The 26,339-nt window shown below is 45.6% G+C and overlaps 1 protein-coding gene across 2 annotated transcripts; it reads left to right on the forward strand.

Annotated features, from left to right (window-relative positions):
• The first annotated feature begins 2,286 nt into the window (after positions 1-2,286).
• LOC149333244 (uncharacterized) lies at positions 2,287-15,773 on the forward strand. Of its 2 annotated transcripts, none has more exons than XM_089556014.1 (6): positions 2,287-3,626; positions 10,104-10,971; positions 12,190-12,758; positions 12,926-13,064; positions 13,181-13,505; positions 14,668-15,773. In XM_089556014.1, exons 1-6 carry the CDS (start codon positions 2,904-2,906, stop codon positions 14,972-14,974), a joined length of 2,931 nt encoding a protein of 976 aa, XP_089412140.1. In that variant the 5' UTR covers positions 2,287-2,903; the 3' UTR covers positions 14,975-15,773. The 2 variants fall into 2 exon arrangements, with proteins under 2 accessions (XP_089412140.1, XP_089412141.1); XM_089556015.1 differs by lacking the exon at positions 14,668-15,773 and having other exon boundaries at positions 13,181-13,261; positions 13,341-13,489.
• The last annotated feature ends 10,566 nt before the right edge of the window (positions 15,774-26,339 follow it).

The following is a 26,339-nucleotide window of genomic DNA, read 5'->3' on the forward strand; positions in this document are numbered from 1 at the left end:
GTCAGATATCATCACTTGCCCTTGTGATGTGCATTGATTTAAAATCACTGCAGTAGCACCGCCTCCGTGTGCGAGCCGTGGAAGGCAGCAGAGAAACAGCATTGCCTTAATCAAGGAGCGCTGCCATATACAGCTGTGTACGTGAGGTCCACAGGGTCCGAAAAAAATGTCCGCAGCAATTGTGACGTTCTCAGAAGAATCAATAGAGTGGCATCAATAGAGTGGTTGTAATCGAAAGGGAATGATGTGAAGACGCTGCGCAAAAAAAATGGTAGGATGAGTTATTAGTTAATTAGCGCCACACATATCGAGAAAACAACGAAATAGCACGGACGTAGATATAGTGAATGGAAGGGAAAACTCCGTGGACGGCAAAATGGCGAAATATAGGCAAAAGAATGAAAATAAAGTTTGAAATGAATTGAAATGTATTTGATGAGTGACAGTAAATCGAAAAATATTTCATCGGCATAGAGTAATTAGTTAATTAATTATTTGTGAGAACTATCGGATGGTTAAATAGACAGGACGGGGATATGGTAAGTGGACGGTAAAGCAACCATCGCGCCAAATTTGAAAACCCCAAATGGTTGTTTGAGATATAAGAAGGTCTAATCAGTGTAAATAGAACGATATTTTATGAAGGGATAATATAATTACGCGAATTCAGCAGTTAAATTAACAAACAAAAAGAAAACAATAAAGAGAGGCAAAGAGAGGCGACGACTGCCGATGAGGTGTCGCTGATTTCGCATTCTCCCAATGGGGCTCGCCGCAGTAATCTTTAAATTTTTTCAGGGTTCGACGTCCTAGCAATTATGATTGGTTCACAATCAGTACAGACAACATGTGTTCGCAGACCAATGCAATATGGCCATATAGGAATGAGTAGAGGACGAGACTAGCCCAGTCCCGCGTGCAGAACGCTGTGTAGTAGACGTGTGAATGCTGAAGTAAAGGAAACGCACTAATAGCTTATAGTCACCGTCTTGCTGACCCCAAGAATCTATCCAGTAACTTCCCTGAGGTTTGTTATTGTTCTTGATAACAAGCTTGTAGGCCTTCTTTGGGATTGGTGATGACAAACATTCTGAAAGAAAGCTTTGACAGATTGTGGCGAACCTCTGCCAGGCCAGTAGAAAAGTGCACCCAGACGGGGCATAAAAACGGCGGAGAGTTGGCGCTTTTACGATCAGTACTGTAAGAATTTCTGGTTCAAACAATGTGCGGAAGGATGTGGCCAGACGGTTAGCTCAGCAGGATTTCACTGTAATCACAGTGTACCTCAGCGGGGCACATTTGTGTGGAATTTGCCTTAGCCACGATGAAGCTGGTCAACCCAGTTCAGGAATTGAGCGAACATGTCTCACATCCAGATGTATAACTAAATGGACGTGGAAAGTCGTAAGTGCGCGTTTAGTTCCGGAGATGTTGTCTCGCAAAAATGTGTTGGTTTTCGATTTCTTGAAAAAATGGAGACAAACTAGCGAAGACAGCAAAATGATGAAAAACGTGTTTGCTGCTAGAAAAATTAGTGCTACTGGTCACTTCTTGCGTTCGTAATCAGCATTACTAAAGAGGCGCTCAGGGTTCCCTACTGCGTCCTAGCATACAATGCCCTCAATGGTTTCTTGCCCATATTTGTCGCGCAGAGAATGTATATAGTAACATATCCTGTTTTCGGCTTTTCCTTTTATAAAAAAAATATCCTAAAGACGGCCCCAAGCCGTGCAGCTGGTACTGTACAGCGATATTCTTGCTCACCTCTGGTGGCGTATCTATTACTTTTCTAATTTACACAATAGGCATTCAGTGCTAAGAGAAGCACACACATTTTTATGGCAACATAGAAATGAAGATCCACTCGCACTGTGTACGCTCGTATTTTGGATAGTTTTAGTGAAAGATAGAGAAGTCCCGGGGGTGCACAACATAAGGTCTTTGCAGAACCCCACATTCGCACGGGCAGACTAACTTAATCTTTAACAATTTCATTGTGTAGTGCCCCAAACGCTTGCTATTTTTACCCGCAAGCCTCTAGAACAATCCCTTTCGCGTTTAGGGCCCATAGTGATCGTGACAACAGGAAAATGAAACTGTTTTGATTTCGTTGATAGTTTGCTCAAGACAGTCGTCACTTCGAAAAGAAAGCAAACAACTGCCTTTCTTGAGATAGCGAATGCCCGAAAGCAGCGGATACAGGATTTCCTCGAGCTCGTGGTATCTTTTTTGTAAGAAGCTCAGGACGTAGAAGCGGTTCCCAGCCCTCCCTAACACCTCCTCTGCCTCGCATAACATCGTAACGTACGTGTCTCTGCGGCGTGCGTGATGTCTTCGCGCTAGGCGGGCCTCACAAAAGGCGTTGTCCCAAGTCGCTTCGCGCCATCAAACTGAAAAGGTCCGACTCCAAAGAGAGTGATATAAGTGTGAGTCTTATGGGGCACCCTGTTTTGTGTAACTGGTACGCGCATTGTATTGAGAGTTCAGGCAGAGCAGATTCTTCCTACTTACCGGGACGGATAACTCTACACTGGCGTCGCGCATACGTAGCTCCCAAGCAATTCGCTCTTTCTACGCGGAGCCCAGCCTGTTAGAAAAAAAAAATACGAGCTTCTAAACTCCGGCAGCAAAGTTTTGGTGGGTCGACGGCAAAAAAAGGTACGGACTTTGATGACACTGGTACGGACTACTCCTCTGGAACATCGTGAAGCTCCTAGATGCTGCGATACATACGTTCGTCTCCAAAAGGTTGCCTGGCTTCTTGCTAGTGCCTTGACCAAGCTCTTCTCTTCGTGCTTGTGACAGGCGCAAATATTACGAATCTCCTTCTAGCCCGTAGTTGTCCGTCAAAAGCTCAAGGCATTAAACCGCTCAGAATTACCTGGAAACATTAGTCGTCAAGAATGGCTACCATTCGTGCTGTTGCCCTAGTCTGCACTCTAGCCGTTTCATGCATTTCTGGCTATCCTATGTTCAAGCTGCCCCTTTATCGGAAGAAATTCACCAGTACCTGTCCGGTGCTAAAGACCTGCGTCTGCTCCACTACGGCGGCCGGAGCTCGAGTGACGTGTGGTGATTTGCCGAACGGTGAAAAAATCGAAGCAGACATGACCATGATGAAAGGCATCACTATCAAAAGGCTCACAATCAGAAACGTCTCAGTCACCGATCTGCCAGCTGAGTGGTTTTCCAATCTGAAAATACGTGATCTCACTATCTTTCGTTGCCCTTTGCGCGACATCGGAGAAACTGCCATGGGTTCGGCTAGCAAACTGTTCAAAATTTACTTGAAAAAAACTACGCTGAACAATCTTCCAAATGGTTTGAGCGCTGCTAAGGGCTTGTATCATATCAGTGCAAGTGAAAATACCTTCAAAGTTCTGCAGGGTTCTCTGTATTTGCCCGATTTATGGTCGTTGGACTTACGATACAACAACATTGAAGAGGTGGACGACGAATATCTGACTGGTATTACCAAACTGGAGGTCCTGCTGTTGTCACACAACAAGATCCAGCACCTTTCGCCCGTTCTCTTCAAGAAATCAAGAAATTTAAGAGAAGTCCGACTAGCCAGAAACCGCATTACGGTAGTAAATGGCCTGTTTCACGGCTTGGATTACTTAGAGGTAAGCCGATTTATTTTTTTTCTCATTATTTCTTCTATAGTGTATAGTGTGGAAAGTTTATGTATAGTGTGGTGAGTTATGTTATCTGATCTTACTGGGAGTTACAACGAGCTTGAATTCAGGACCCCACCGCGACAGCTTCGAATGCAGCTTAGTGCACAGTTTAGTGTGGGGTGCACGAGTAATTTAGAATACATCAGGTTCCAACAAGCGCTCAGCCAAGTACCGGCGCCGATACTCAGTGCTATCTTTATGATTTCTCGGAGGGACACTTTCTTGAAACAGTGGCTAAGGAGTAAGTAAAATAAGTGGAGCGCTGCGCTTGGTTAAGTATATCTTCTGTGTTCCTCTGGATCGGCTGACGACTTTGGTTCCATGAAATCATTGCCGTGCAGCACATAAGAGCTCTGTACGTGGAACACAATTTGAAAATCAGCCCATAGGCCGCGGCAGGGTACAACTAAGTGAACAATATTCAGCACAGTTAAACACCACTTTTGCCACGAAAGTAAAAAAAATATATTGGTACAGGCGCCGCTGAAAGTTTGTTGCACCCAAAGTATGAATTCAAAAACGAGTTTGCCCTTTGTCAGAAAAGTGACATAGTTATCTTTAGTAAGAACGAACTAAATCGAACTATGTTGTTTTGCAAGTCTGGAAATGGAATTGACTCATTCGAACTTTTTATCGGCCCGATATTAAGGCCCGTGCTTCAATACATGCGTCGATTCAGTAAGTCCATGGTTTTAGAATATTTCCTTCGAGCGTCCTGCCCCTGCGTATTTATGCGTTTCAAAATGATGTCAAACCATCTACCCCCATCAAGCACTCTTCGAAACCATCTTAAAGCACCGCCAAGAAGCGATGAAAAGGGCACTGTGACGAAGCGTTCAAATCTGGGTCCCATATTTGGGGTTCGCGCATCTCCAAAACATAGGTGTAGGGTGCATAAGTCTCATATTTCGCCTTACCAATCACTCTAGAGCATGCGGGTTTTGCCCATTCACATCGCACACATTGTCGGGCTTGATCATGTGTTTTGAACGGCCTGGTGTTCTCGCCTGGACCTAGTAGGTTTAACGATAGGTCGCCTAAGCACACCCTTAGGACCAGGCAATATCTACGCTTATAGAACCACGCACTGAATAAAAAAAAATGTGTGAACCTACAGGTAACATGCTTAATAAACAAAGGGGCCAAAAAACAGCATAGGAGCAATAACGAGCCTCTTGGAAGACCGAATAACATTAGAGCTCGTTAAAGATAACCCTCGAGAGGTACTGGACTCGCGCAATCAATACGTTGCAGTGTTGTATCGTGGAATAGCGGGCAGAAAGAAAGTAGGCATGAGATTCCTTACAAATCAAGATGTAAGTGACAGCAGAGGAGTTCTATAGTATTTACGAGATGGTGGCAGCTCTTGTAATTAGGCTTAATAAGAGGTAATGTATTTCTCCTGCTACAGGCTGCAACTGGTGTAATGGGATTAAGGCCTCGTCAGGTTTCCAAGCATTTAGCTTTACGCCACCCGCAGAGATTCATATGTATTGTTTCCTGCAAATAAAAAAAAGAGGTACTACACGAAGGCGGTGCAGGCCTGCGTGTTTATACCCAGCCATGATGACCAGACCGTTGGAAGCTTCTATGAAGAGTTGGAATACCAATCAATAAAGTAAAATCACAGTACACTGTACTAACGGGCGACCTCAATTCAATGGTAGGCAAGAAGCAGGCTGGAGGCCAGGCAGTAGGCGACTATCATCAAGGCTCTAGGAATAGCAGAGGCAAGTTATCAGAAGAGTTCGCAGACTGGAATAATGTACGGATCATGAAACCTTCTCCTGCAACCAGGAGAACAGGCAGTGGACGGGCCAAAGCCCCAGTGGTGAGACTAAAGATAAAATAGGCCACACTATGCGCCAACTCAGGCGTCGTGCAGAAAGTGGAGGTCCTCAAAAAGGTGCCGTGTAGCGACCACGGAATGGTAAGGTCTTGCTTTAGCTTAGACTTGTAGACAGAACGAAATAAACTAGGGAAGAGGAAGCCCATTAACGAGTTAGCGGCGAGGGGCAATGTAGAGAAATACTGGATATCACTACAAAACAAAATATTCGGCTTTAACCGAGCAACACCATCTCAATCTTAAAACAGTGAATGAAAACCTCCCAGATATCATTACGGAGTGCGGAGTCGAAGTAGACGGAAGAATAGCTCGACAGGATACCGTCAAGTTATCTAAGGTGACGAAGGATCTTATTAGAAACACTCAATCATGAAAACGTCTAAGCCTGCCGACAGAAAAGGAATGGCAGAGCCATCAAAATCAATAAATAAATGCAAGGTAGCCGACATAAGGAAGGTGAATATGGAGAGAATCCAGCATGATCTAAATAACTGAGGAAGCCTAAAAGGAGTGAAGAACTATATAGACGTAGGTAAAAACCCCATGTATGCACTGAGAGATAAAGAGTACAATGTCATTAGCAATATGGATAAGATATTTGAAGCAGCTGAAATGTTCTACGCAAATATATAGAGTAGCCAATGTAATCAGACCCTTAATGAGAGAGGCAGTTGCGCAGAGCATAGGGACATCCAGCCTGTAACGAAAGAGGTAGTTAAAAAAGCCTTAGGAGCAATGCAGGCGACGATCAGGTAACAGCCGAGCTGCTGAAGTACGGGGGTGAGATTGCGCTCGAAAAAGTAGCCACTCTGCATACGCATTGCCATATGACCTCTGTTGTAACAGAAGCTACGAAGAATGCTAATTATACTTGTATTTAAAAGAAAGGAGATGTCAAGGATTTGAGAAATTACAGACCGATCTGCTTAGTGCCCGTTGTCTAAACTTTATTTAGTAAGATAATTGCTAATAGAGTTATGTCAACCTCAGACTTTCATCAATCAAATGATCAGGCGGGCTTCCGTAAAGGATACTCGAAAATAGACCATAGTCACGTTATCAATCAGGTGATAGAAAAATGCGCAGAATATAACCAACCCTGATATATAGCTGTCATTGATTACGAAAAAGTATTTGACTCAAGAGGAAACCTCAGCTGTCATACAGGCATTCCGGAATCAGAGTGCAGAAGAGAGTTCTGTAAAAATACTGAAAGATATATATAATGAGAGCACAGCTACTGCAGTATTCGATAAAGTCTGCAATAAAATTCTGGTAAGGAATGGTGTCAGGTGTTCCTAGGCCTGGAGTGGGAAAAATGGCGATAAGGGTTAGTGGAGAATACCTATCCAATCTGCGATTCGCTTAAGATATTGCCTTGATTAGTCATTCAGGACATGAACATCAAAGCATGATCCGTGAGTTACACAGGCAGAGCAGAACGGTAGGTCTAAAAATTAACATCCAGAAAACCAAAGTAATGTTCAACAGCCTTTAAAGAAACAGCAGCTCTCAATTAGTAGCTAAGTGTTGGAAATGGCAAAAAAATACGTCTGCTTATGATCTGTATCTAGAGAGGAAAAAAGCGAAGAATAAGAATGGGGTGGAGCGCATATGGCAGGTTTTCTCAGATCATGAATGGCAGTTTGCCAATGTCCATCAATAGAAAAGTATAAGACAGCTGTGTCTTACCAGTACTCACCTAAGGGGCAGACACGTAAGACTAGCGAAAAGGGTCCAGCTTATGTTAAGGACAACGCATCGAGCTATGAAAACAAAAATGATAGGTGTAACATTAAAAGAGACCCCTAGCGGCCAGGGTAGTTAACGGAACAAACCCTAGTTAAGGACGTCCTAGTCCAAATCAATAGTATGAAATGGGATTGGGCAGAGCGTGTGATGCGCAGTCGAGGTAACCGCTGGTCGTTAAGGTTAACGGAGTGGATTCCAAGAGAAGGCAAGCGTAGCAAGTGGTGGCAGAATGTTACGTGGTCTTTTCAGATTAAGAAGTTTGCGGGGACGGTGGCGGTAACATACGAAGGACAGGGTTAGTTGATTAATTGGAAAGACATGGGAGAGGCCTTTGCACTGACGTGAGCGTGGTTAGGTTGATGATGGGGATGGTCATAAAAAATTCAGGAGGCACTTTGTTGACCTAAAGTGCGGTGAGGCGAAAGCCTTAAGCGCAGTGTAGCTGCTTGTGTCACTGATGCGTTATTAAGATGTTAGGCTTCTAAGAGTGAAACGCGACAGCGTCTTGCAACGCTGTCAGGGAGTCCATAAAACGCCATCGCCCGTTCGGTTCTACGCCTTGCTCGTCGGTAAATTGGTTTTTGAGGAAAGGAATTTATATGTCTCGCATATCTCGATGGACACCTGAACCTCGCCGTAACGGGAAGGGAGGAAGATGGGAGTGAACGAAGACACCGTATTGACTAGACGCACCTTTGTTCATTCCAAACCATCGAGCTGGCATGGCGGAGTGGTTAGCATGCTCGTCTCGCACTCCGGAGACCGGGGTTCGATTCCCGAACTCGACGAAATTCCTGCTAATTTTTATTTATTTTTCTGGCCTGACTAGAAGGGTTAATTAGGCTAATTGGGTGATTAAGCAATTAACTAAACTCAGTCCCACTTACTTGGAGCATGACGCTACGATCCCTTTAATTGGTCGCATGGTTATAGGCAACGTACAATTGGCCCCGTTTGAAATTAGCGCACTCTGACGTCACGACTGTTTCGACCAATTGAAAAGCGTGACATTTCGGTCGACAACTCCTGCTTACAACGATGAGGCATTAAAGTCTTCCGCCTTAATAATTAAAACCGGCTTCTCATGTACTGTGCCTCAGAGGGTATGCACCCCTAGCGTGCAAACGTTGAAAGTGGAAAGATTTCGAAGCTTACTAAAGAAAACTCAATCAATGCTCTGGCGTACTCGTCAGTGGAGTTTAAAAAATTACCGTTCATTAAAATCAATGTTTAATCCGCTATAGCTCATAACCACGCTAATGCGCAGATTCGGAACGTTAGCCGGCATGTACTGTGCCACATTTTCGAGGCCTTTGAGTGAGCCAGGTCTCTGGTTGAGGACTGCGTGACAATAAAGGCATGGCAAACTCGAAAGACCTGCGACTGCAGCGAAGCTGCATGCTTTTCTCCTTTGATTGATCCCGTGGCAGACGAATATTGTTCCACGATGTATTGCATGCTAAACTTGATGGACAAAAGTTCGTGGACACACACACAGACGCACGCACGCAGGGCAACGCGCACTCAGCACACACATGCACTAGACTTCTTGTTTTCAATTGTCAGGTGACGTTTCTTGTTGGCAACGCAATTTTTATATTTCACACAAAATGTTACAGTAGGAAGAATGAAACATTGTTACGGCAACGCTGTAAATTTGTGGAAATAAATCGTATGCCACAAAGGGACTCAAAAATATTAGTTCAGAAATTTCACAAAGTCTGAAGGTCGGATCCCTGAAGAAGATAACATACGATGTTTTTGAACCCGATACGTTTTTCCATGATATGTAAAGTTTTTGTTATGTCTTGTCTACTTTGGCTCACCTGTATTTATTTATTTATTTATTTCGTGTGCCCTCAGGGCCAGAGGCATTATTAAGGGGAGTGGTTACATAAATTTTAAAAAGAAAAAAACATGTAGAGTACAACAAACTAATTAGTAATACAAAAATGATAGCTCCTAGTTATACAATGTTAGTTTTTGGGTTTTTGGTGTGCTGGTTAATAGTATGTCATACACAACATACAGCGCAGCAATACACTCAAAAAACATACAAACAAAATGCTCGTACAAAAAACAACCACAAAATTATAAAAATAGATGCTCCTACTTAAATAGTGTTTTCTAATGCTGTATGTGCGGAATTGCGGAGAACAGCTGTTTCAGGCCACATGTTTCGGTCCACAAGCAAGCCTCGCCCTTCTGAGTCGTGTTCTCCTTTTAAAACATTGACCGAGCCCGTGAATCACCCTAGAAGTGACCGCCGGTTTAGAAAAAAAAGCTGTTGCCGATTTCTGGAGGTACAAGAAGCGAGTTCTATTAGGGCGGTAGGCGATGGAAGTGCACTCTTCCTCCTTCGATGGCACATTTCAGGGGACGGCACTCGTGGTTCCATACTATAGCTAAGCGGGGATATCAGTGGATCACACTTCATGGCTACGGTATCTGGAGAGGAGTTTTCTTGTAGAGCCCGGGCTGGTTGGAGGTAGCCAAAGACTGAAGGCATTTAAAGCGGAGCAAACATAAGAGAAATCTGCTTTCATTTATTGTGTTTCCTGCGAGATCGGTGGGGTAAACATTGTATATACGAGAGAAAATTTAACATATAAAGTCGAAAACCAGGCAGCCATCTGGTACAAGTACTATCCCAACCAATTAAAGCTATTAGGTTGTTTTATTCCAAGCAATATACGCGAGAAGTAAAAAAAAAACTCTTATGCGTTACTTTGTTCCATTGTTTATTGCTTTGTTTTTCCGACTTGGCGAAGTTGACTTCGGTAGCAGGCTGCTCTTGATTATTTCACTGCAATTCTTTTCAGAAAATCGACCTGGAGAGCAACTTAATAGCAGACATCAATGAACTTGCCAAATCAAGGATGCCGTGCCTCAAAGAAATCAAACTCTCGCACAACAAGATTGACGTGGTACCTAAGTTCGTGTCATCAATATCCGCTATTGAAGTGATTCGCATGGGCGACAACCAGATAACCGACATAGAGCCTACAGCTTTCAAATCTCTCAAAACGCTGCGTCGTCTGGATCTCAGCAAAAACAAGTTAAGTTACGTAAACTCGTCTGTTTTTAGCACTGAATCCAACTTGGAATTTCTAAACATGGAGGGAAATCAGCTGACCATCGTGACAGAGATGTTCACGCACACACGACGAATCAAGGAACTTAAATTATCTTCCAATCACATAACTCGCATCACCGACGCGCTTAAATATCTCGGAGGTTTAAAAAAGCTATCTCTCAGGAACAACCTCATCAGCCACGTTCCCGACGATAGCTTCAAAGACAATACGGACCTTCTGGAGTTGCACCTGAGTGAAAACCACATTCAATGGGTTGGTAGGAACGCGTTCCGGGGGCTTGTAACTGTTGAAGGCCTGCATTTACGGAGCAATCAGTTGGTTTCTCTTAATGGTTCCATGAGACACCTCGTAAATCTGAAATACTTTGATGCCGCCTTCAATCAAATACAGTACTTAGAAAGGGGTGAATTCGGACGAAACGCGTTCCTCGCCTACATCTCCCTGATGGGAAACAACATCACCAGCGTAGAAGGCGCCTTCACAGGTACTGTGCGCCTGAGGGGTCTCGGCCTCGCAGGAAATCGGATTGCTTTGCTTCGCCGGAGGGATTTTCCGCAACGCATGAAAGCTGCACCAAACGTGACCCTGGACCGTAAGCTGTCACATTTCCTTACCTCTTTCTAAGTAGTGCTGTATCTTTTATTGTTCCTAATTTACATCAAAGACCCGCCTTGTAATGTCGAATCAAAACTCACATTGTTTGCTAACGATTGCGTCGTATACCACACCATAACCAACCTACCTTGGTGTTAAACTTTTCTCAAGCCTTTAAACTCCGACAGATTTATAAAATCTGATTTATAAAATCCGAGGAATCCAACCGGGGACATTTTACCCATATCGATTAGATATTCACATCAATCAAAAAATTTCGGTCCTTTCCCGCGAATTGGCATTCCGATTCAACCTCGGAGGTCGAACAGAACATAATAAAAGTCATTGAAAATGTAATCAGCAGTACTTTTAAGACTGAAGAAGGAGGTTGCGTTGCTCACAAGCCAAAGCATTAAACGCAAACTTCAAATCACAAATAGAGCGCTGATGAACGAGAAAGCAGCCGAAAAGGGTCGAAAATCGGCACGCCCTTATATTCAGAGCATGTGGGATTCTAGATTAACCTCAGTGTTTAAGTATTACAACTGGTATTAATATTTCCTTGTGCAAAAGTTTTGGTATTTTTGCACCTTAGATCAGTTTATGGTTTATGTCCCAGGCGCCGTAGTGAAGAGCGCCGGAAATTTCGACTATAAAGGGTTCTTTATCATGCTCTGACATCGTACAATACACGGGCCTCTAGAATTTCGCTAACATCGAAATTCGACCGTCGCGGCTGGGATCGAACCCACGGATTTCTGGTGAAGGGCCGAGCGCCATAACCACTGAGCCATCGCGGTGGCTTTCGCACCTCGGGTTCATAAGGCAGAACTATTTTATAACAGGTAACACGTGGAGCAAAACGCGATGTTGTGTCTTCTAGGGAAGCTAAATGAATGACAATGACATCAGTGGCGGTGACATAGAGTTTCGCCATCTTTAACGCCGACGGTGGTGCATTGTATGGCACTCGTGTGCTTGCGCTGATGACGCATACAGCTGCCGGCTGCATTCTAGCCAACATTATCCCATGATGAAGACGAAAGAAATCTCATTACCCAATATAACACAGCGCCGCTGAATAGCAGTGCTGTTACTGCCAATCTAACACTCGAATTTTTCATTTCTATGAGAGGGGCATTAATATGTTCATTAAACTAACGCCTTTCATATCTACCAGTATCAGCGCTATATTTATTTTGTTTCCCTGTTGCAGACAACCCTTTGCTATGTGACTGCAGATTGGCCTGGCTTGTACAGCACGACAGTGAAGTGCGCTTAACGCGGAAACCGATGTGTCAGAGCCCACCGTGGATGAAAGGAAAATCGCTTCGCCGCTTGACAGAGGCGAACTTGAACAACTGGCAGGATGACTGTGAGCAGGGCTGTAGCTGCACCTGCCATAATGGTGGATTCGGAAACCGAGACATCGTCGTGAACTGCTCGTCGGCGGGCCTGAACCAGTTGCCAAAAGTGTTGCCTGAAAACACGACTCATTTGGATCTGCGCGACAACCGCCTCGAAGAGCTTGATGCCTCTTTCAAAAAACTCGCTCCTCATGTGGAAGCGCTGTGTCTACAAAACAATCGGATTTCAATCCTGAGTGCGTGCACCCTTCCCGGCAAAGTGCATTCCCTCGATCTTAGGGGCAACAAGCTGAGGAAACTTCCGCATGGCCTGGTTTTGGAGCACAATCTGACTTCTTTGTGGCTATCCGGAAATCCATACCACTGCGGATGTGATGATTATTCATTCAAGCAGTGGCTAGACGCTCACGACAATGTGGTAAGCCTATCCTCTGATCATATAGAGTATTCAGGGAAAACGGAATCTTCAAAATGGCATAATCTCTCATTCTAAATTATTTTTATTTTTGCGGTTAACTAGTTCTTTGCTCCATCTTGAGCTTTTTTACTCCATCGGTTTGCTGTATCTACGCTTCTCTCTGACAGATTCGGGATTCCAGACTCATCACATGCGCAGAAAGCGTCAACGCACTTGTGTCAAAGAGGGCAATTATCACCCTAGGGGAAAACCAACTCTGCCCCCCATCTTCTCCAGCATACATGACGTGCCTGCTGTACGCCTTCGGTGCGTGTAGAGCGGTGACGCATTTGTGGGCTTGAACCCTGTGTGGGCTTTGTGGGCATAGCTCTTGAGCCAGCAATACGCAACTGCGATTCACCACCTTTCTTTGTCGTGCACAGTGATGCTGGCAGTCATCCTGACACTCTCAGCGGTGTACTTTTACGGCGAACGCTACCTGAAGGACTGGCTGACCATGCGAGGTGTCTGCAGCTTGTTTCATTGCATCAGGGAGGGAGACCTGGATGCAGAGAAGGTGTTTGACGTGTTCCTATCATACAGCAGCAAAGATGCAGGCTGGGTGCATGAGCAGCTGCTGCCGGGACTAGAGGCTGTCGGCTTATCCTACTGCACCTACGAGCGGAACTTCAAAGGCGGTTTCCTGCTGCAGGACATCATCCGCGACGCTGTCGCCTGCTCCAGGAGGACAGCGCTCCTCCTCACCCGGTAAACGTGTTTTCTTTCATGCGCATAAATTAGTGCACGGCTCTTCCTCAATCCTAACGACTTATCGCTCCCCGCCTGCTGTAACCAAATAGTTCTGGGCAAAGAAAATCACCAAATAAAATGCATTCTCGGCCTGTTGATTTAGAGGAATTGAAAGGTTATATGTGTTAATCTCTTTTCTGTTGTCCTGTTAAATTCTCATGTTTGAAAGCAACGGCCCCCAGTGAAATGCTGTTGCTGACTAGTAGCACTTCGCGATCGTCTACATCGATGCGGCGCCAAAGCTATGACCGATCTTTAAGGTCTAACACGTCCGGCCACTTTTGATTTCTTTAGGAGTTCGGGTTTGGGCGGTTCTTGAAAGCCAACTGCGGAGATTCATGACAATGGGAGCCTTTTCTACTGTACAGAAAAATTTGTCACAACTGCCCCTCCATGAAACGAAATTACTCTGACCTTTGCATACGCTTCCTCATGACAGGGTTTTGGCGCCTCTCCATTTCCATGGTTAGGGACATTAAGCCGCAGCAGGTAGCCATGCGTAGCTCAAAATACCACCCGAGGACAGGGCGTGTTCCTTAGAAGTAAGCTGCGTTCATTTTGATTGACCTAATTGATGGATCTACAAAATACTTCGCTAAAAGTCACTGACCCACCCTTCGAATTTAGGAATAACGCGAGCTCTGAAACGTATCCCGCATGAAGGGAATAGATGCTGTTGGATTATTTCACAATTCTTTCTGAAGAAAGGGCGAAGTGTACCGGTCAATGCAAATTTTGATCTCTTGCATTTGCCTGGGGACAATAAAATTAAATACATCACAGTGTTTGGCTGGTTTATGGGGTTTAACGTCCCAAAGCGACTAAGGCTATGAGAGACGCCGTAGTGGAGGGCTCCGGAAATTTCGACCACCTGGTGTTCTTTAACGTGCACTGACATCGCACAGTACACGGGCCTCTAGAATTTCTCCTCCAAAGAAATTCAACCAATTCAACATCACAGTGTTTATTCTCAGCTTGTTTGTTCTTTTCCATCTGCAAGGTGGTGAAAAGAAATTTATGAGGTGTTAGCTCGCAGGTTTCAGAGATATCTCTCTTGCATCTTGGGTGACATAAACAAAGTTTCACGGCCAATGTTGCTAATGCTTTCCCACTTCTGCAGGAACTTCGTGGCAAGCGAGTGGTGTCGCTGGGAGTTCCGGTTGGCGCATCAGAAAGCCCTGGAGGACAACGTCAACAGACTGATCATTGTGCTTGTCGACGAGGTTGCCCCTGGTTCTCTGGACGAAGACCTGCGCCTCTACATGCGGGCGGCGAATTACCTTCGTTGGGGAGAGCCGAACTTTTGGGACAGGTTCTACGGCTCGATGCCTAAGAAGGATGCCAGTAAGAAGCTCATCAAGCAGAAGCCACCGCAGCCACCTCTTGTCCAAATTGACTGCATCAAACTTAAAGAGGACACACCATAGTATTTTTATGTCGACTGCATTTAGCATATCAGTGAGATAGCAACGCTGGTAAGCATTTGTTCTTTCGGAGTAGCGGGGTTCGTGCTCTGGAATGTTTCCCATCGTGGGGCTGTCTACTTCTCTTGGAACATAGTAGCTTTTGAACGAAAGTGAGAGCGTTCTCAAGACTGTACTCATTAAAGACTACTTGCCGTGAAGGCCTCGTAGGAATACATAACGCAATCCAAATCAAGCGAAACAGTGTCAACGTCGCTAACGGAGAATAAAAGTCAACAAAGAATCTCTTGATACCCATACAAGAAAGAACAAGCGGAAAAAAGGGAGAGGATCCTGAACTCAGTAGTCCGTTTCTTAGTGGGAAAATATAACAAGACACTTAACGCGTGAGAAAGAGAAAGCAAAGTTCACCGGCCACATCTTTAAACTGGACAAAAAGTTTAGCGTTCAAATATATTTATCATCCTAAAACTCGTATAGACAAATGATTTTAAGGTGCCGTCCTAAGCTTCGAAAATAATGACCACAATTTTAAACTTACGACCTTCTGTTAGGAGTCCCGTACCCCGTTATTCGCTCTTTGTCAGATCGCAGTATCAACAGAATGCTTTGCGACCATATTTTAATGGTTTTCTACAAAATAAAGCCTTTTTTGTACCCGTGAAGTGCATAATTTCTTCTTTTGAGTATGTAATGGTAACCCTCTGCTTTAATGGCGATTAATGAAGCAGGTATCAAATAAGCGAAAAATAAGCCGTGAGGCGTTCTCTTGCAGTAATATTAGTGAATGCATGGTTTGTTCTTGCGATGCATTTTTGCTCTAGGTCATGCAAAGAAATAAAATGTTAACTGTAACTGCACTATTAAATGTGACTTGTTTGTTCATTGCATGTTAGCTATATTAATTCTTTGTTTCTTTTGCCTGCCGTGTTCAATTAGGCAACAATTTGCCTATTCTGCTTGTTACGCATTGTTTCACTTCTATGAAGGTTATTCTATCTCTATCTCGTGAATACCTTAGAGTCTACCTAGTGTCTTAGGCTGGACTCGTTCCCTATCTGAAATCTGAGGCTACCAGTTCGTTGTGTACGTGAATAGAACCAGGAGGCGAAATAGTGCACACTCAGAAGAAAGAGTACTCCCCTTTTGCCGGGAGACTGCGATGTTGCCGCAAAGGGCTTTTTGGAACTTTATTGCCGGATATGATCGGAACGTTTGAAAAATTCTCACTGAATCAGGCACGTATCGCTCTACAACGACAAAATGAAAAGGAGAACCCCAATTGTTTGTGAGCGGTAAACGTGGAAACGTGGAATCAAGTGGCTTATTGAGGAGCCTTTATTAGGCTCTCTCACGATGACGAAGCATTCTCTGCAATGACCAGATGTGATGTGCACACCACACTGTCGAGGGATTTTTGGAACGCGGCAGTGGTGCGTCGGACATCAGAGGGCCGTGCGCGCCAGCTCCGCGTTGCGTGTGTGCGCGTGGGAGTGGTGCGCGCGAGGCAGGCACGAGGAGCGTGCAGCTACGTGTCAGCAATCCGAGGTGTTGAGGAAGACACCGCAGCACAAATCTGGTCATTCAAGCGTGGAAGTGGCAGCTGTCGGACGTTGGATCCGAGCTGCCAGTGACTTCCCTTGGATCATCGACGCAAGACCATTGCGCCTCATTCAAGCGTGGAGGTGGCAGCCGTCATACTTCGGGTCTGTGCTGCGTGGACTTCCCTTGAATCAACGACGCAGGCCTACTGCGATCGCCACTTTGCTGCCGCGGCTTCCTTGGATGGGCCGCATAGGCCTACGGTGTATCGGGACGCCGTCGACACGACCTGGATACAGTTTTCCTGCTGCAGCTTGCCAGTTGTTGGGGGCGGCTGACAGGAGTTCGTCAGCGTCTCCCGTATCCATCTGCGTTCCTCATCTCCTGGCTCTCTACCACCGCCTCCTTGAACGCAACGCCAGCGACGCATCGCAACTCGCCAACCCGCGCCTTTGCTTCCTACAAGGCATTCCCGTGCCACCTGGGACGCATTGTATCCGGTGAATTCTCTCCTTTTTGTCTCTAGTGTTGTACGCGTTTCTAGTGTTTTCGTTTTTTTATCAACTCCTTTGCTTTAAAATATAAACACGGCTTAGTTTTATTTTGTTTGATTTCTTTGTTCTTCGAACCCGCACGCGAAAGCGTTCCCCTCCAGCAGTCGGGGACGCGTCACCCGGATTCGCGACACCAGACACATCTTCGGGGAAGCTTTTAACGCATTCGATAGAAGACATAAGGCGACATAATATGATGACGATATGATTTTCTTTGCTCAAAGGCACATTGGACAAAAAGCACAACGACTCACGGTTCTTGGTTTGCACCAGTAGTCATCATCGACAGAGTTACTCAAGCATAGCACGTGGTGGCATTTCGCTATAGCACCTGCCTTTCACCACTCCGCTACTGCTTATCTACCCACCATCAGCACCTTGGCAAGGAAGCCACCAGGTGGTCATGTTAGCAATGACACATTGGCACAAGGCAGTTGCTATGGCAGGTGGGGCCATCGGTGGTACTTGGGTTGCGACCCAGGTTGCACTTCCCGAGCAGTCTATTGCGATTAATCAGGCTGCCGCCTGACATGGTGGGCTACCCGGTGGGCAGGTGAGCAACCTGCCACCGAACCGGCAGGCAGGCGGGCAGGCGGGCAGGGAATCCGACAAACTACAAGTACTAGCGCACCTAAAAGCCCAGTAACCGGTGGTACGCGCTTTCGAACCACCCACCACCCGCATATGAGGTGTATTCTCAAACCACAAAGCCATCCCAACGAAGAGTAGACCTCCGGTACAAGGCTGCATAGTGTACAACGGGTGATGTTACCATCACTGTCATATTGAATTCCACAGCTCTGTCGGCAGATACTTGGGAGGCGCTTCATGCACAGCGAAGTTTACTGTTGAAGAGAATACGCCACGTTAACGACGCTTTCCGAGGAACACCGCCAAAAAAGGTTCAGATTTGTTTACGTCCAGCCAAGCCTAATTGGAGGAGATGGGCAGAAGGGGGCTTGGGAGGAGGCACCCAGTGCGCGCATCCCGCACGCTGAGAAGGGGAGGGGGGGGGCAATTACGGGCAGGGGCCTCGCACTGGCTATATCTTTTTTTGTGCAGTGATAATCGCATGTCACGGAGCGCAGGTCACGTTAACGACCAATTCCGTAATCGCCATTACATTTCATTGCATACCTCAAGGGCCATATTTTTAGTCCCTGCCAGCGCCCATATGCAGAGGTGACCGATGAACAGAGGTGCGGTACATGAGACGGCGACCGTGAGCGGCATGCGATAAGAACTGCCGAAAGGAGGCATGCTCGCTCAGGTGCAGCCTGTAATGTATCAATGCATCTTCTAGGTGCGCTCTGATCTCCGGGTTGGCGGGAAGCGCGCGTTTTCCGGCTCCGGTGTGGTTTACGGCGCTTTCTTCTTCGCTCTATATACCGAGCGTTGCGCCCTCGGTTCTTAGTTTTAACCTTATACCGTGGTCCTAAATCAGACGCAGTGCCGTTGCCATAATCTATATTTACAATAGCATCGTGTTTATTTGTACTTAGCAACCTGCCACTATGACTGCAGCGGTGTTATGTTCGACTGTGTAGGAAAATTTGGATAATTTACACTTTTTGTGTTTTTTTTTACCATAGTAAGTCCAGAGGGAAAACACAATTTTCTTTCAATCGGGGCTAATCTACGAATTACCAGAAACGTTTTACTGGTATTTACCGGAAACATGCCGATCAGAAGCATAACAACATCGTATTCGTTCCGAAGCAGCTGATTGCGACTTCGAAAGGCGCCGCATATTTCCACGACCAGAAAGACAACGCTAGGCTCTAATAAATGCGGGTGTTGGTTGGTTGGTTTATGGGGTTTAACGTCCCAAAGCGACTAAGGCTATGAGAGACGCCGTAGTGGAGGGCTCCGGAAATTTCGACCACCTGGGGTTCTTTAACGTGCACTGACATCGCACAGTACACGGGCCTCTAGAATTTCTCCTCCAAAGAAATTCCAGCCGCCGCGGCCGGGATCGAACCCGCGTCTTTTGGGTCGGCGGCCGAGCACCATAGCCACTGAGCCACCGCGGCGGCAAATGCGGGTGTGTGCTAACGCTATTTGCCCATTATGGTTCCGCTCATGCGTACTTCAGGCCTTCTATTCCGCTATGTACAAAACATGCGAGTTGTACTAGGCAAAACTCTGCTTCTTCATTTGTATTAGTATCAAGTGTAAATGCAATATGCGTTCATAGCGTTCCGTAACACGATTCTTACAGTGCTTCTAACAAATCTTAGTGTATGTATGTTGTAATATAGTAGCAGCCTGCATGCCCATTAGAATTAACGGCAGTGTTTCCATGCTAGAAAGCAAATTAGGATTATTGAAGCCGGCGTAAGCTGTTTAGTGGAAATTACATATAATGGAAACTGTCAGCGATGGCTTACAGCGTTACACTTAAATGTTCCTTGAAGGCCGCAAAGCATTTTAACGTAGTTCGACAGAGTGCAAAAAGGTCTTTCGACAAGACAGACACGCTTTGGCGAGTGGTTTCACACTTTTGCGGGATGTCATCTGCAGAGCAAACACACTTATCTGTTTTGATGAGGTTGCTTTCCCCTCAAGGCGATATTTAATTTTGGAACGCCTGGTAGGATGTTTTCTCCGGAATAATCTCGAAAGAGCATCCGTAGTCGACCGCTCGGTTCTTGTCAGGCTGAGGATGCAGCAGCGAAAGCGTGAGTGCCTCGGAGGACATCGCTTCCTGTGACCTCAATCTTGCATGCCCATATGTTGTGATTGCAAGAATTGACTCACAGTCAATCCAACGGCGCATTCGTATTGCTTCTCTCCACCCGACAGGCAGCTGGGCATCAGAACATTTTGGGCAAGACAAAATAGGTACCCCAAGCTTGCAGTTGGTGGTGTACCGAAGTAATAACATTGGCTTGAGCTTTGACAAAAGTGGTGAGAGAAGTCAGAAGAGTGGCTTTTTCACTGCGATTAATAATGCACAAATCTCGCGATGCGTTGAAGTGGAGCTGTAGTTCAGTGCGCCGTGGGCTGACGTTTTCTTTTCGCGAAGGACTCCTTTGAAGTGTACGGTGCCTATTCGCGCTTTTCTTAACTGATGCTTGTTGCAACAGGAGCCTGAAGCAAGATAGCCCGGATCATTATAAGCAAAGCTCGAAGGACCTGACCAAAAAGGGTCTGCAGAGTGAATTCCTCTTTGACCATGAGCTTGCTTCGTGTGAATATGTCACTGTGTGTGCTCGCAGCCTTGTGCACTGTCGGCCTTTCCATTCGATGTATACGGTTTTGGAAAGGACAAGACTTATTGCCTGAAGTTCGAACACTGCTCGTGCATTGCAACACCGCGCGGAGCTGTGGCGTCGTGTTTCAACATCTCCACTGCCCAGATCGAAGCAGAGATGGCCAGGGTGGGAAGCTCCGTCATCAGATCGCTGGGATTCAGGAGCATACAGATTAGAGGGCTGCTTGCGACGTGGTTTTCTAACCAAACCATATACAATTTTTGGTTCCGAGACTGCCCACTGCGTGAAACTGCGGAAGCAACGATCGCACGCGTGAGCCGGCTGAAGGGCGTCATCTTTACGAACACTAACCTGCAGACTGTGCCGAGTGGTTTGAGTGCCGCTACGAACATGAAGAGTATCGACATCAAGAAGAATAACATCAAAGTTCTTAAAGAAGCGCTCTTCTTGCCGCGCCTGATTAAGCTAGATCTGCGCTCTAACAACATTGAGGAAGTGGACAAGAATTTCTTGACTGGCTTCCCAGGGCTCAGGCACCTGCTACTCTCTAATAACAAGATTCGGCACCTGTCCACAACTGTTCAACCGAACTAGGAGGCTGGCAACTGTTTACCTTGAGAACAACCGCATCACCACGATAAACACCTTATTCGATAAAATGTGGTCCTTGAAGGTAAGGCGGCATATTGTGTTTTTACGGCATTAGCAATGTGGACTTCCCTCGGTGAAAACCCGTTGTCAGTTCGTCGGTGTTAGCCGTGCACCTAGCGTGCAGCCTCAAACCCCTATAGGTGTATCCTGTAAAGCACACTTGTGTGGGCGCACCTTTTGGGCACCTACCTATAAAAATGCTCCTTTCACCTACAAGCATCTAACCCCCCCTCCTTCCTTCTCCTACCCTCCTGCACTCTATAGAGGCCCTGGCCCACGACCCGAAAATCTCTCTCCATTCTCCAGACGCCCCCACTAACCGAAGGTCACAGCGAAAGTAAATTCGAATGCCTAATCGTAAAGCAATCAATGTAAAAGCGAAGCCTACATCAAAAACGTCGAACGTGAATTTTTCACGACCAATCCTATCATCGCCTATTAATTCTGCTCATGTAAAGTTGTTTATTTATAAAGAGGAAATCAAGTTTACACTGCTGGTAATTTACTCAAATTATAGGTGATCTCCTGTTCCTGGCGATACGGTCCATTTTATCGGCTTTTTTTCGACAGAATGCCTGCGATAGCAGTTTAATGCAGTGCACAATCTTATGCACCTTCGGCACAAGCCCCGCGTCTGTGTGGCGTTTAGGAGAATCCTAACTGGAAAAGTGATCACGAACATATGGTCGGCAAGGTAGGTGGTAGCGGAGCAGGGAGGATTCAGATGGTAATCAGAGTAGGTTATCAAAGTAGGGTAAGTAATAATAGCAGAATTTCACTGGGAAGGTGGGACAGCCGAGTTCAATGTCACGACCGTCTATGTAGAATGTATTACGAGCAACGCGTGTCAAGTTAGATGGCCACAGTGCATTAGAAGAGCGCTAGTGTCCTTCCGTGGGGCTCTTATTCTGTTACAGCGCGGGACAGATATATACACATATAATGTGTATGCTCACTACTTACAGCTCTTAATATCTATCACATGCATGAAGAGAGACCTGATAAAGTTCCTTTTAAACAGAATGCTCTTGCTCAAGATTACACACCTTAACCTGACAACGTATCCACTGCCGTCGTTACCAGGTTTTCCCGATAACTTTAGCGAAAGCTTTGGTGCAACTTTAGTGGTTATCGCAGGAGAAGTAAGTTCTGCTGAAATATTATTGAACGCCATATAAGTCGCCGCTTTCCTATTAGATAAGGTAAAGCAAGAAGCTGCAGACGAATTTCATTCGTGTGCTCGGGCACTGCGCTCTTCTTGGTGGCATGATATTTATTGAAATAACCTTTTTTTTAAATGTTGTTTACAGAATATCTGTTTCAAGGCGTAATATGTGCATTGTACTTTTCGTTTTATTCTAAATAAAAAGTTTCTGCATATATTACGTCGTGAGTACCGTGAAGTTCTGTTATACTTTGTATCGCAAAGAAATACGTAGATAAAAACGCTCGGTATGACAGGTTTTCATTCGTTTCGATAGAATGCCTTACGGCCACGCTAAAATACTGCCACGAAACGAGATTTCGGCTAAGAGGTATCGTACAATTATCGATGATGTGCTTAAGGCAGGCGTTTTACGCAAACATTTCCGCATGCTTGGAGATCTGCAGAATGACTAGAAATGTTGCCCTGAATATCAGACAACCAGCGTATTTTCAGGCTACACAGTCGGTTTTGACGCCGAGACGCCATCTGTGGAGATGTTTTGATTAATTCAAGAGCATGCTTGAAGATATATTTTGTAATAATTAAGCATCTGAATTGGCAGCAAGCTCTTTCAAAATAAGAGCAGCTTCTGGTCAGCTCTCACGTTTATACTTCACATTTCTGTTTCAGAAGCTGCTTCTGGGGTGGAAAATGATAAAGACATCGACGATATTCTAAAGTCTAGAATGCCACACCTCAAGTACATAGACCTCGAAGGCAACCGCATAGGTGCCGTGACTGAGATTGCACCCTCTAATGCTAAGATACAAGTGGTCGTTATAACAAGATTACCTACGTCGAGCCAGGAGCTTTCCGAGCACTTAAGGGACTAATACACCTCGATCTATCCAGAAAGAACATAAGCGCGTTAAACCACTCAGTATTTGCTCTTGATTCAAGATTAGAATACTTAAACTTGGCCGAGAACAGGTTGGCCAGTCTAAAGGGAACTTTCAGGGATGCACGCCGAATCACAGAACTGAACCTATCGTCAAATCGTATCACAACCATAACGGATATGTTTGACGGCCTTAAATTATTGAAAAAGCTGTCTCTGAGGGAGAACTTGCTTACCCATGTACCAGACAGCACCTTTAGGGACAACCCTGAGCTAATGAAAATTGATATGAGCAGAAACAACATCAAGTGGGTTGGAAGACAAGCTTTCAGAGGACTTGTAACGCTCACCGACCTTTTCCTACAAAGAAACAATTTGATTTCTCTCAATGCGACTGCAAGGAACCTTCCTAACATTCAGCACATAAACACCTTCATGAATTCAATTCAAACTTTAGAGAACGGGGAATTCGAAAACAACGTGTTTATTAGGTCCATTGTGCTGACGCGAAACAACATCAGCAGCGTCGAAGATGTTTTATAGGAGCTGAGCGTCTGCAGACTAACGGACTCTCAGAGAACCGGATTGAACTCCCGCGCAGAACCGATTTTCCTCTCGGAATGATGGCCACTCCGAATATTGCCCTTCAAGGTAAGTTGGCCGGTCAAATAGTGCGCAGAGAATGTATTTCGCAGACGAAATTAGCGAGCTTTAAAGCTAAGAGCGATTTTATGCCCCTAGATAATGTTTAATCTGATATGACTGCGTTGCTTAGCACGTAAAACCCCACTAGTTAAATCTTAGCACAGAGTCTGCATTGCTCCGTAAAAATTGATGATATCAGCGGGCCTGGAAGGCAGTAAACACGATTAACTTGTGTGCCACGTCCCGCGGCCCCACAAAATATAGTTTCATTGTCTCCACATATCGATGCAATTCAAAGGATTCACCCTTCGTAGCGCAAAGTATTTCTGTTTGGGGAGTGCGCGAACAGTAAATGAGTAGACGATGGCACAGAGGAGTCCCTTATAGCATGGCACAACAGTCTGCCTGTAAAGAGTATTCGATTTTGTTTATCAGCCCGGCAAAACAAATTTCAATGTCCTGTTTCGCTTACCTGAAAAAATAAAGAAAAGAGGTTCCTACCAAGCGAGCAGAGGTAACTAACCCGGTTGGCACTAGAAGCTAGCTTTTCATAGCGACCATGAAAATAATCGCTTCTGATGTCTCCACTTTCTTATTTCTTCTGTCTCTACTGCCGGGGTGCTTCGCAGCGGCTTATATAGACGCATAGGATCTCATGGCTGCGCCTTCGTACAGCCATACTCAGGAAACATACTCTCTTCCAGGTGTAGTTCAGTAATTTCCTGGAATGACTACACAGAATCTTCATCAAAGCTGCACACTCTGGGCGGCAATCTGGTCAGTATGTTTTGGCAGGAAGTAAGCTTGGCTCCGCCTTTAATCAGAAGAGCAAGTTGCTGGGCTAGTTGGTGCTGAAGTTAATCGCTTCTGATGTTTCTTGTGTCCTGCCCTTTGCGCTGCTCCACCACGATCCGCCTTTAATATTGACATGCAGCAACATGTAATACTTGAACTATGTAGTCCTGAGAGTATATACCGGGTGTCCCAGCTAAATGTATCCAAACTTTTAAAAAAGGCAAATTGTCCTAGTCGAGTGAAACCAACTCAGGGTTGTTCATAGTCGCGTGGCCTAGTCTTGAGTATTTTTTCCGCTTTTCAAACTTAATGAATCAGTTAAATTAAATTAGCTAACTTTTTAATTATTGACTTCAGGAAGAAAGCGTCAATGCAAAAGTTTTAGATCACCTCGAAAAACCGCTAGTAGTGCTATTTCCGTCAAGTTACCCCCAGTAGCACAAGGTGGCGGCCCATGCGGGTCCGACATGGGCAATGAGGGCTGGTGGCTGCCCGCAATAAACCCACATGGGTCCCCCGTGGGTGCAGTGCTGGCACAAAACCCTGGGGCTGCCCACTTCGTGCCCGAATGGGACCCTCGTCGGCTAGGCATGAGCTTAAACAGACTGGGCAGCCCACCTAGGTCCCACCGCAGATACATGCGGGCTAAGATGCGGGCTCTATCATGGTGAAGCGCGGGCAACCCCAAAAGGGGCTGTTCGTACACCGCCATGAGGGAGCCGCAGTGTTTTTGTGTGGGCAAAGAGGTAGTATTCCCGCCTTCAGCCTACAGGGGTCCCGCGTAGTAAATACAGGGGCTAAACTATGGGCTTCACAGTGGCAAAGCGTTTCAGGCATGCAGTTTGGGCTGTCTGAGCAACACCGGCGACGGTCCCACGTGGGCTGGGCATGGGCACATTTGCCATCCCGACTTCTTCACCGCCGGTGTTCTAAATCGGGTATGAAAGGGGTAAGCATCGGCTGCGTGCAGTTCGTGTGCATAAAAGATGGGGCTACATGACGGTGAAGTGCGGGCGCACCCAACAGGGGCTGCCCGTGCAGCGCTCTAACGGAGCCAATTGGGCTGTGTGTGGGCTAACACCAGTATTCCCGCCTGTAGCCTAAATTGGTCCTGCATAGAAAATATATGGGCTAGGCATGGGCACAATTGTGATTCCAATATCTTCCCCGCATGTATCGTACATATCTAGTAGAAAAGGCCTAAGCGTGAGCTGCGCAGTAGCAAAACATAGTGTGTGCGGGCAAACGGCTAGTATACCGGGTGTCCCAGCTAAATGTAACCAAACTTTTAAAAAAGGCGAAGTGTCCTAGTCCAGTGAAACCACCTCAGGGTTGTTCATAGTCGCGTGGCCTAGTCTTGAGTATTCTTTTCGCTCTTAAAAGTTACTTAATTAGTTAAGTTTAATTAGCTAACTTTTTATTATTAACTTCAGGAAGAAAGTGTCAATGCAAAAGTTTGACCACCTCGAAAAACCGCTAGTAGTGCGGTTTCCGTCAAGTTACGATTTACGTAGCTTCATTTATTGGCCTTAAAAGAAAGTTCTCACGTGACCAGCTGCTCGCTCACTTCTCTGTCCCAATGTACACCCAAAGTCTCATCGAGGAGAGGACTTCAGAAAAAACGAATTTTATTCTTTAAGGCGCGTCTGGAAACGTTGAAGTGGCACAGTTGTCATGTGGAAGCTTTTTCATATTTTGCGGGTTATGGCTAAAGGCCGGTAGAAAAAACTACTTTACGTAAATATTACTTTGCTGCAAATGTCTCAGTAAGCTGTTTCTCAAAGCGATCTACAACTTTTCCATTGACACTTTGTTCCTCAAGTCAATAATTAAAAAGTTTGTTAATTAAGCTTAACTGGTTAGTCAACCTTGAAGAACGAAAAAATACTGCAGACTAGGTCACGCGACTCTAAACAAC

Source organism: Amblyomma mixtum, chromosome 8, assembly GCF_055824585.1.
Source record: "Amblyomma mixtum isolate Tamu chromosome 8, ASM5582458v1, whole genome shotgun sequence".
Classification (NCBI taxonomy): Eukaryota; Metazoa; Arthropoda; class Arachnida; order Ixodida; family Ixodidae; genus Amblyomma; species Amblyomma mixtum.

Coding starts and splice junctions, on each gene's coding strand:
- LOC149333244 (XM_089556014.1), top strand. CDS start 2,904: ATGGCTACCATTCGTGCTGTTGCCCTAGTCTGCACTCTAGCCGTTTCA. Junction 10,972..12,189: donor ACCAAACGTGACCCTGGACC/GTAAGCTGTCAC, acceptor TCCCTGTTGCAG/ACAACCCTTTGCTATGTGAC. Junction 13,065..13,180: donor GTGCCTGCTGTACGCCTTCG/GTGCGTGTAGAG, acceptor TGTCGTGCACAG/TGATGCTGGCAGTCATCCTG.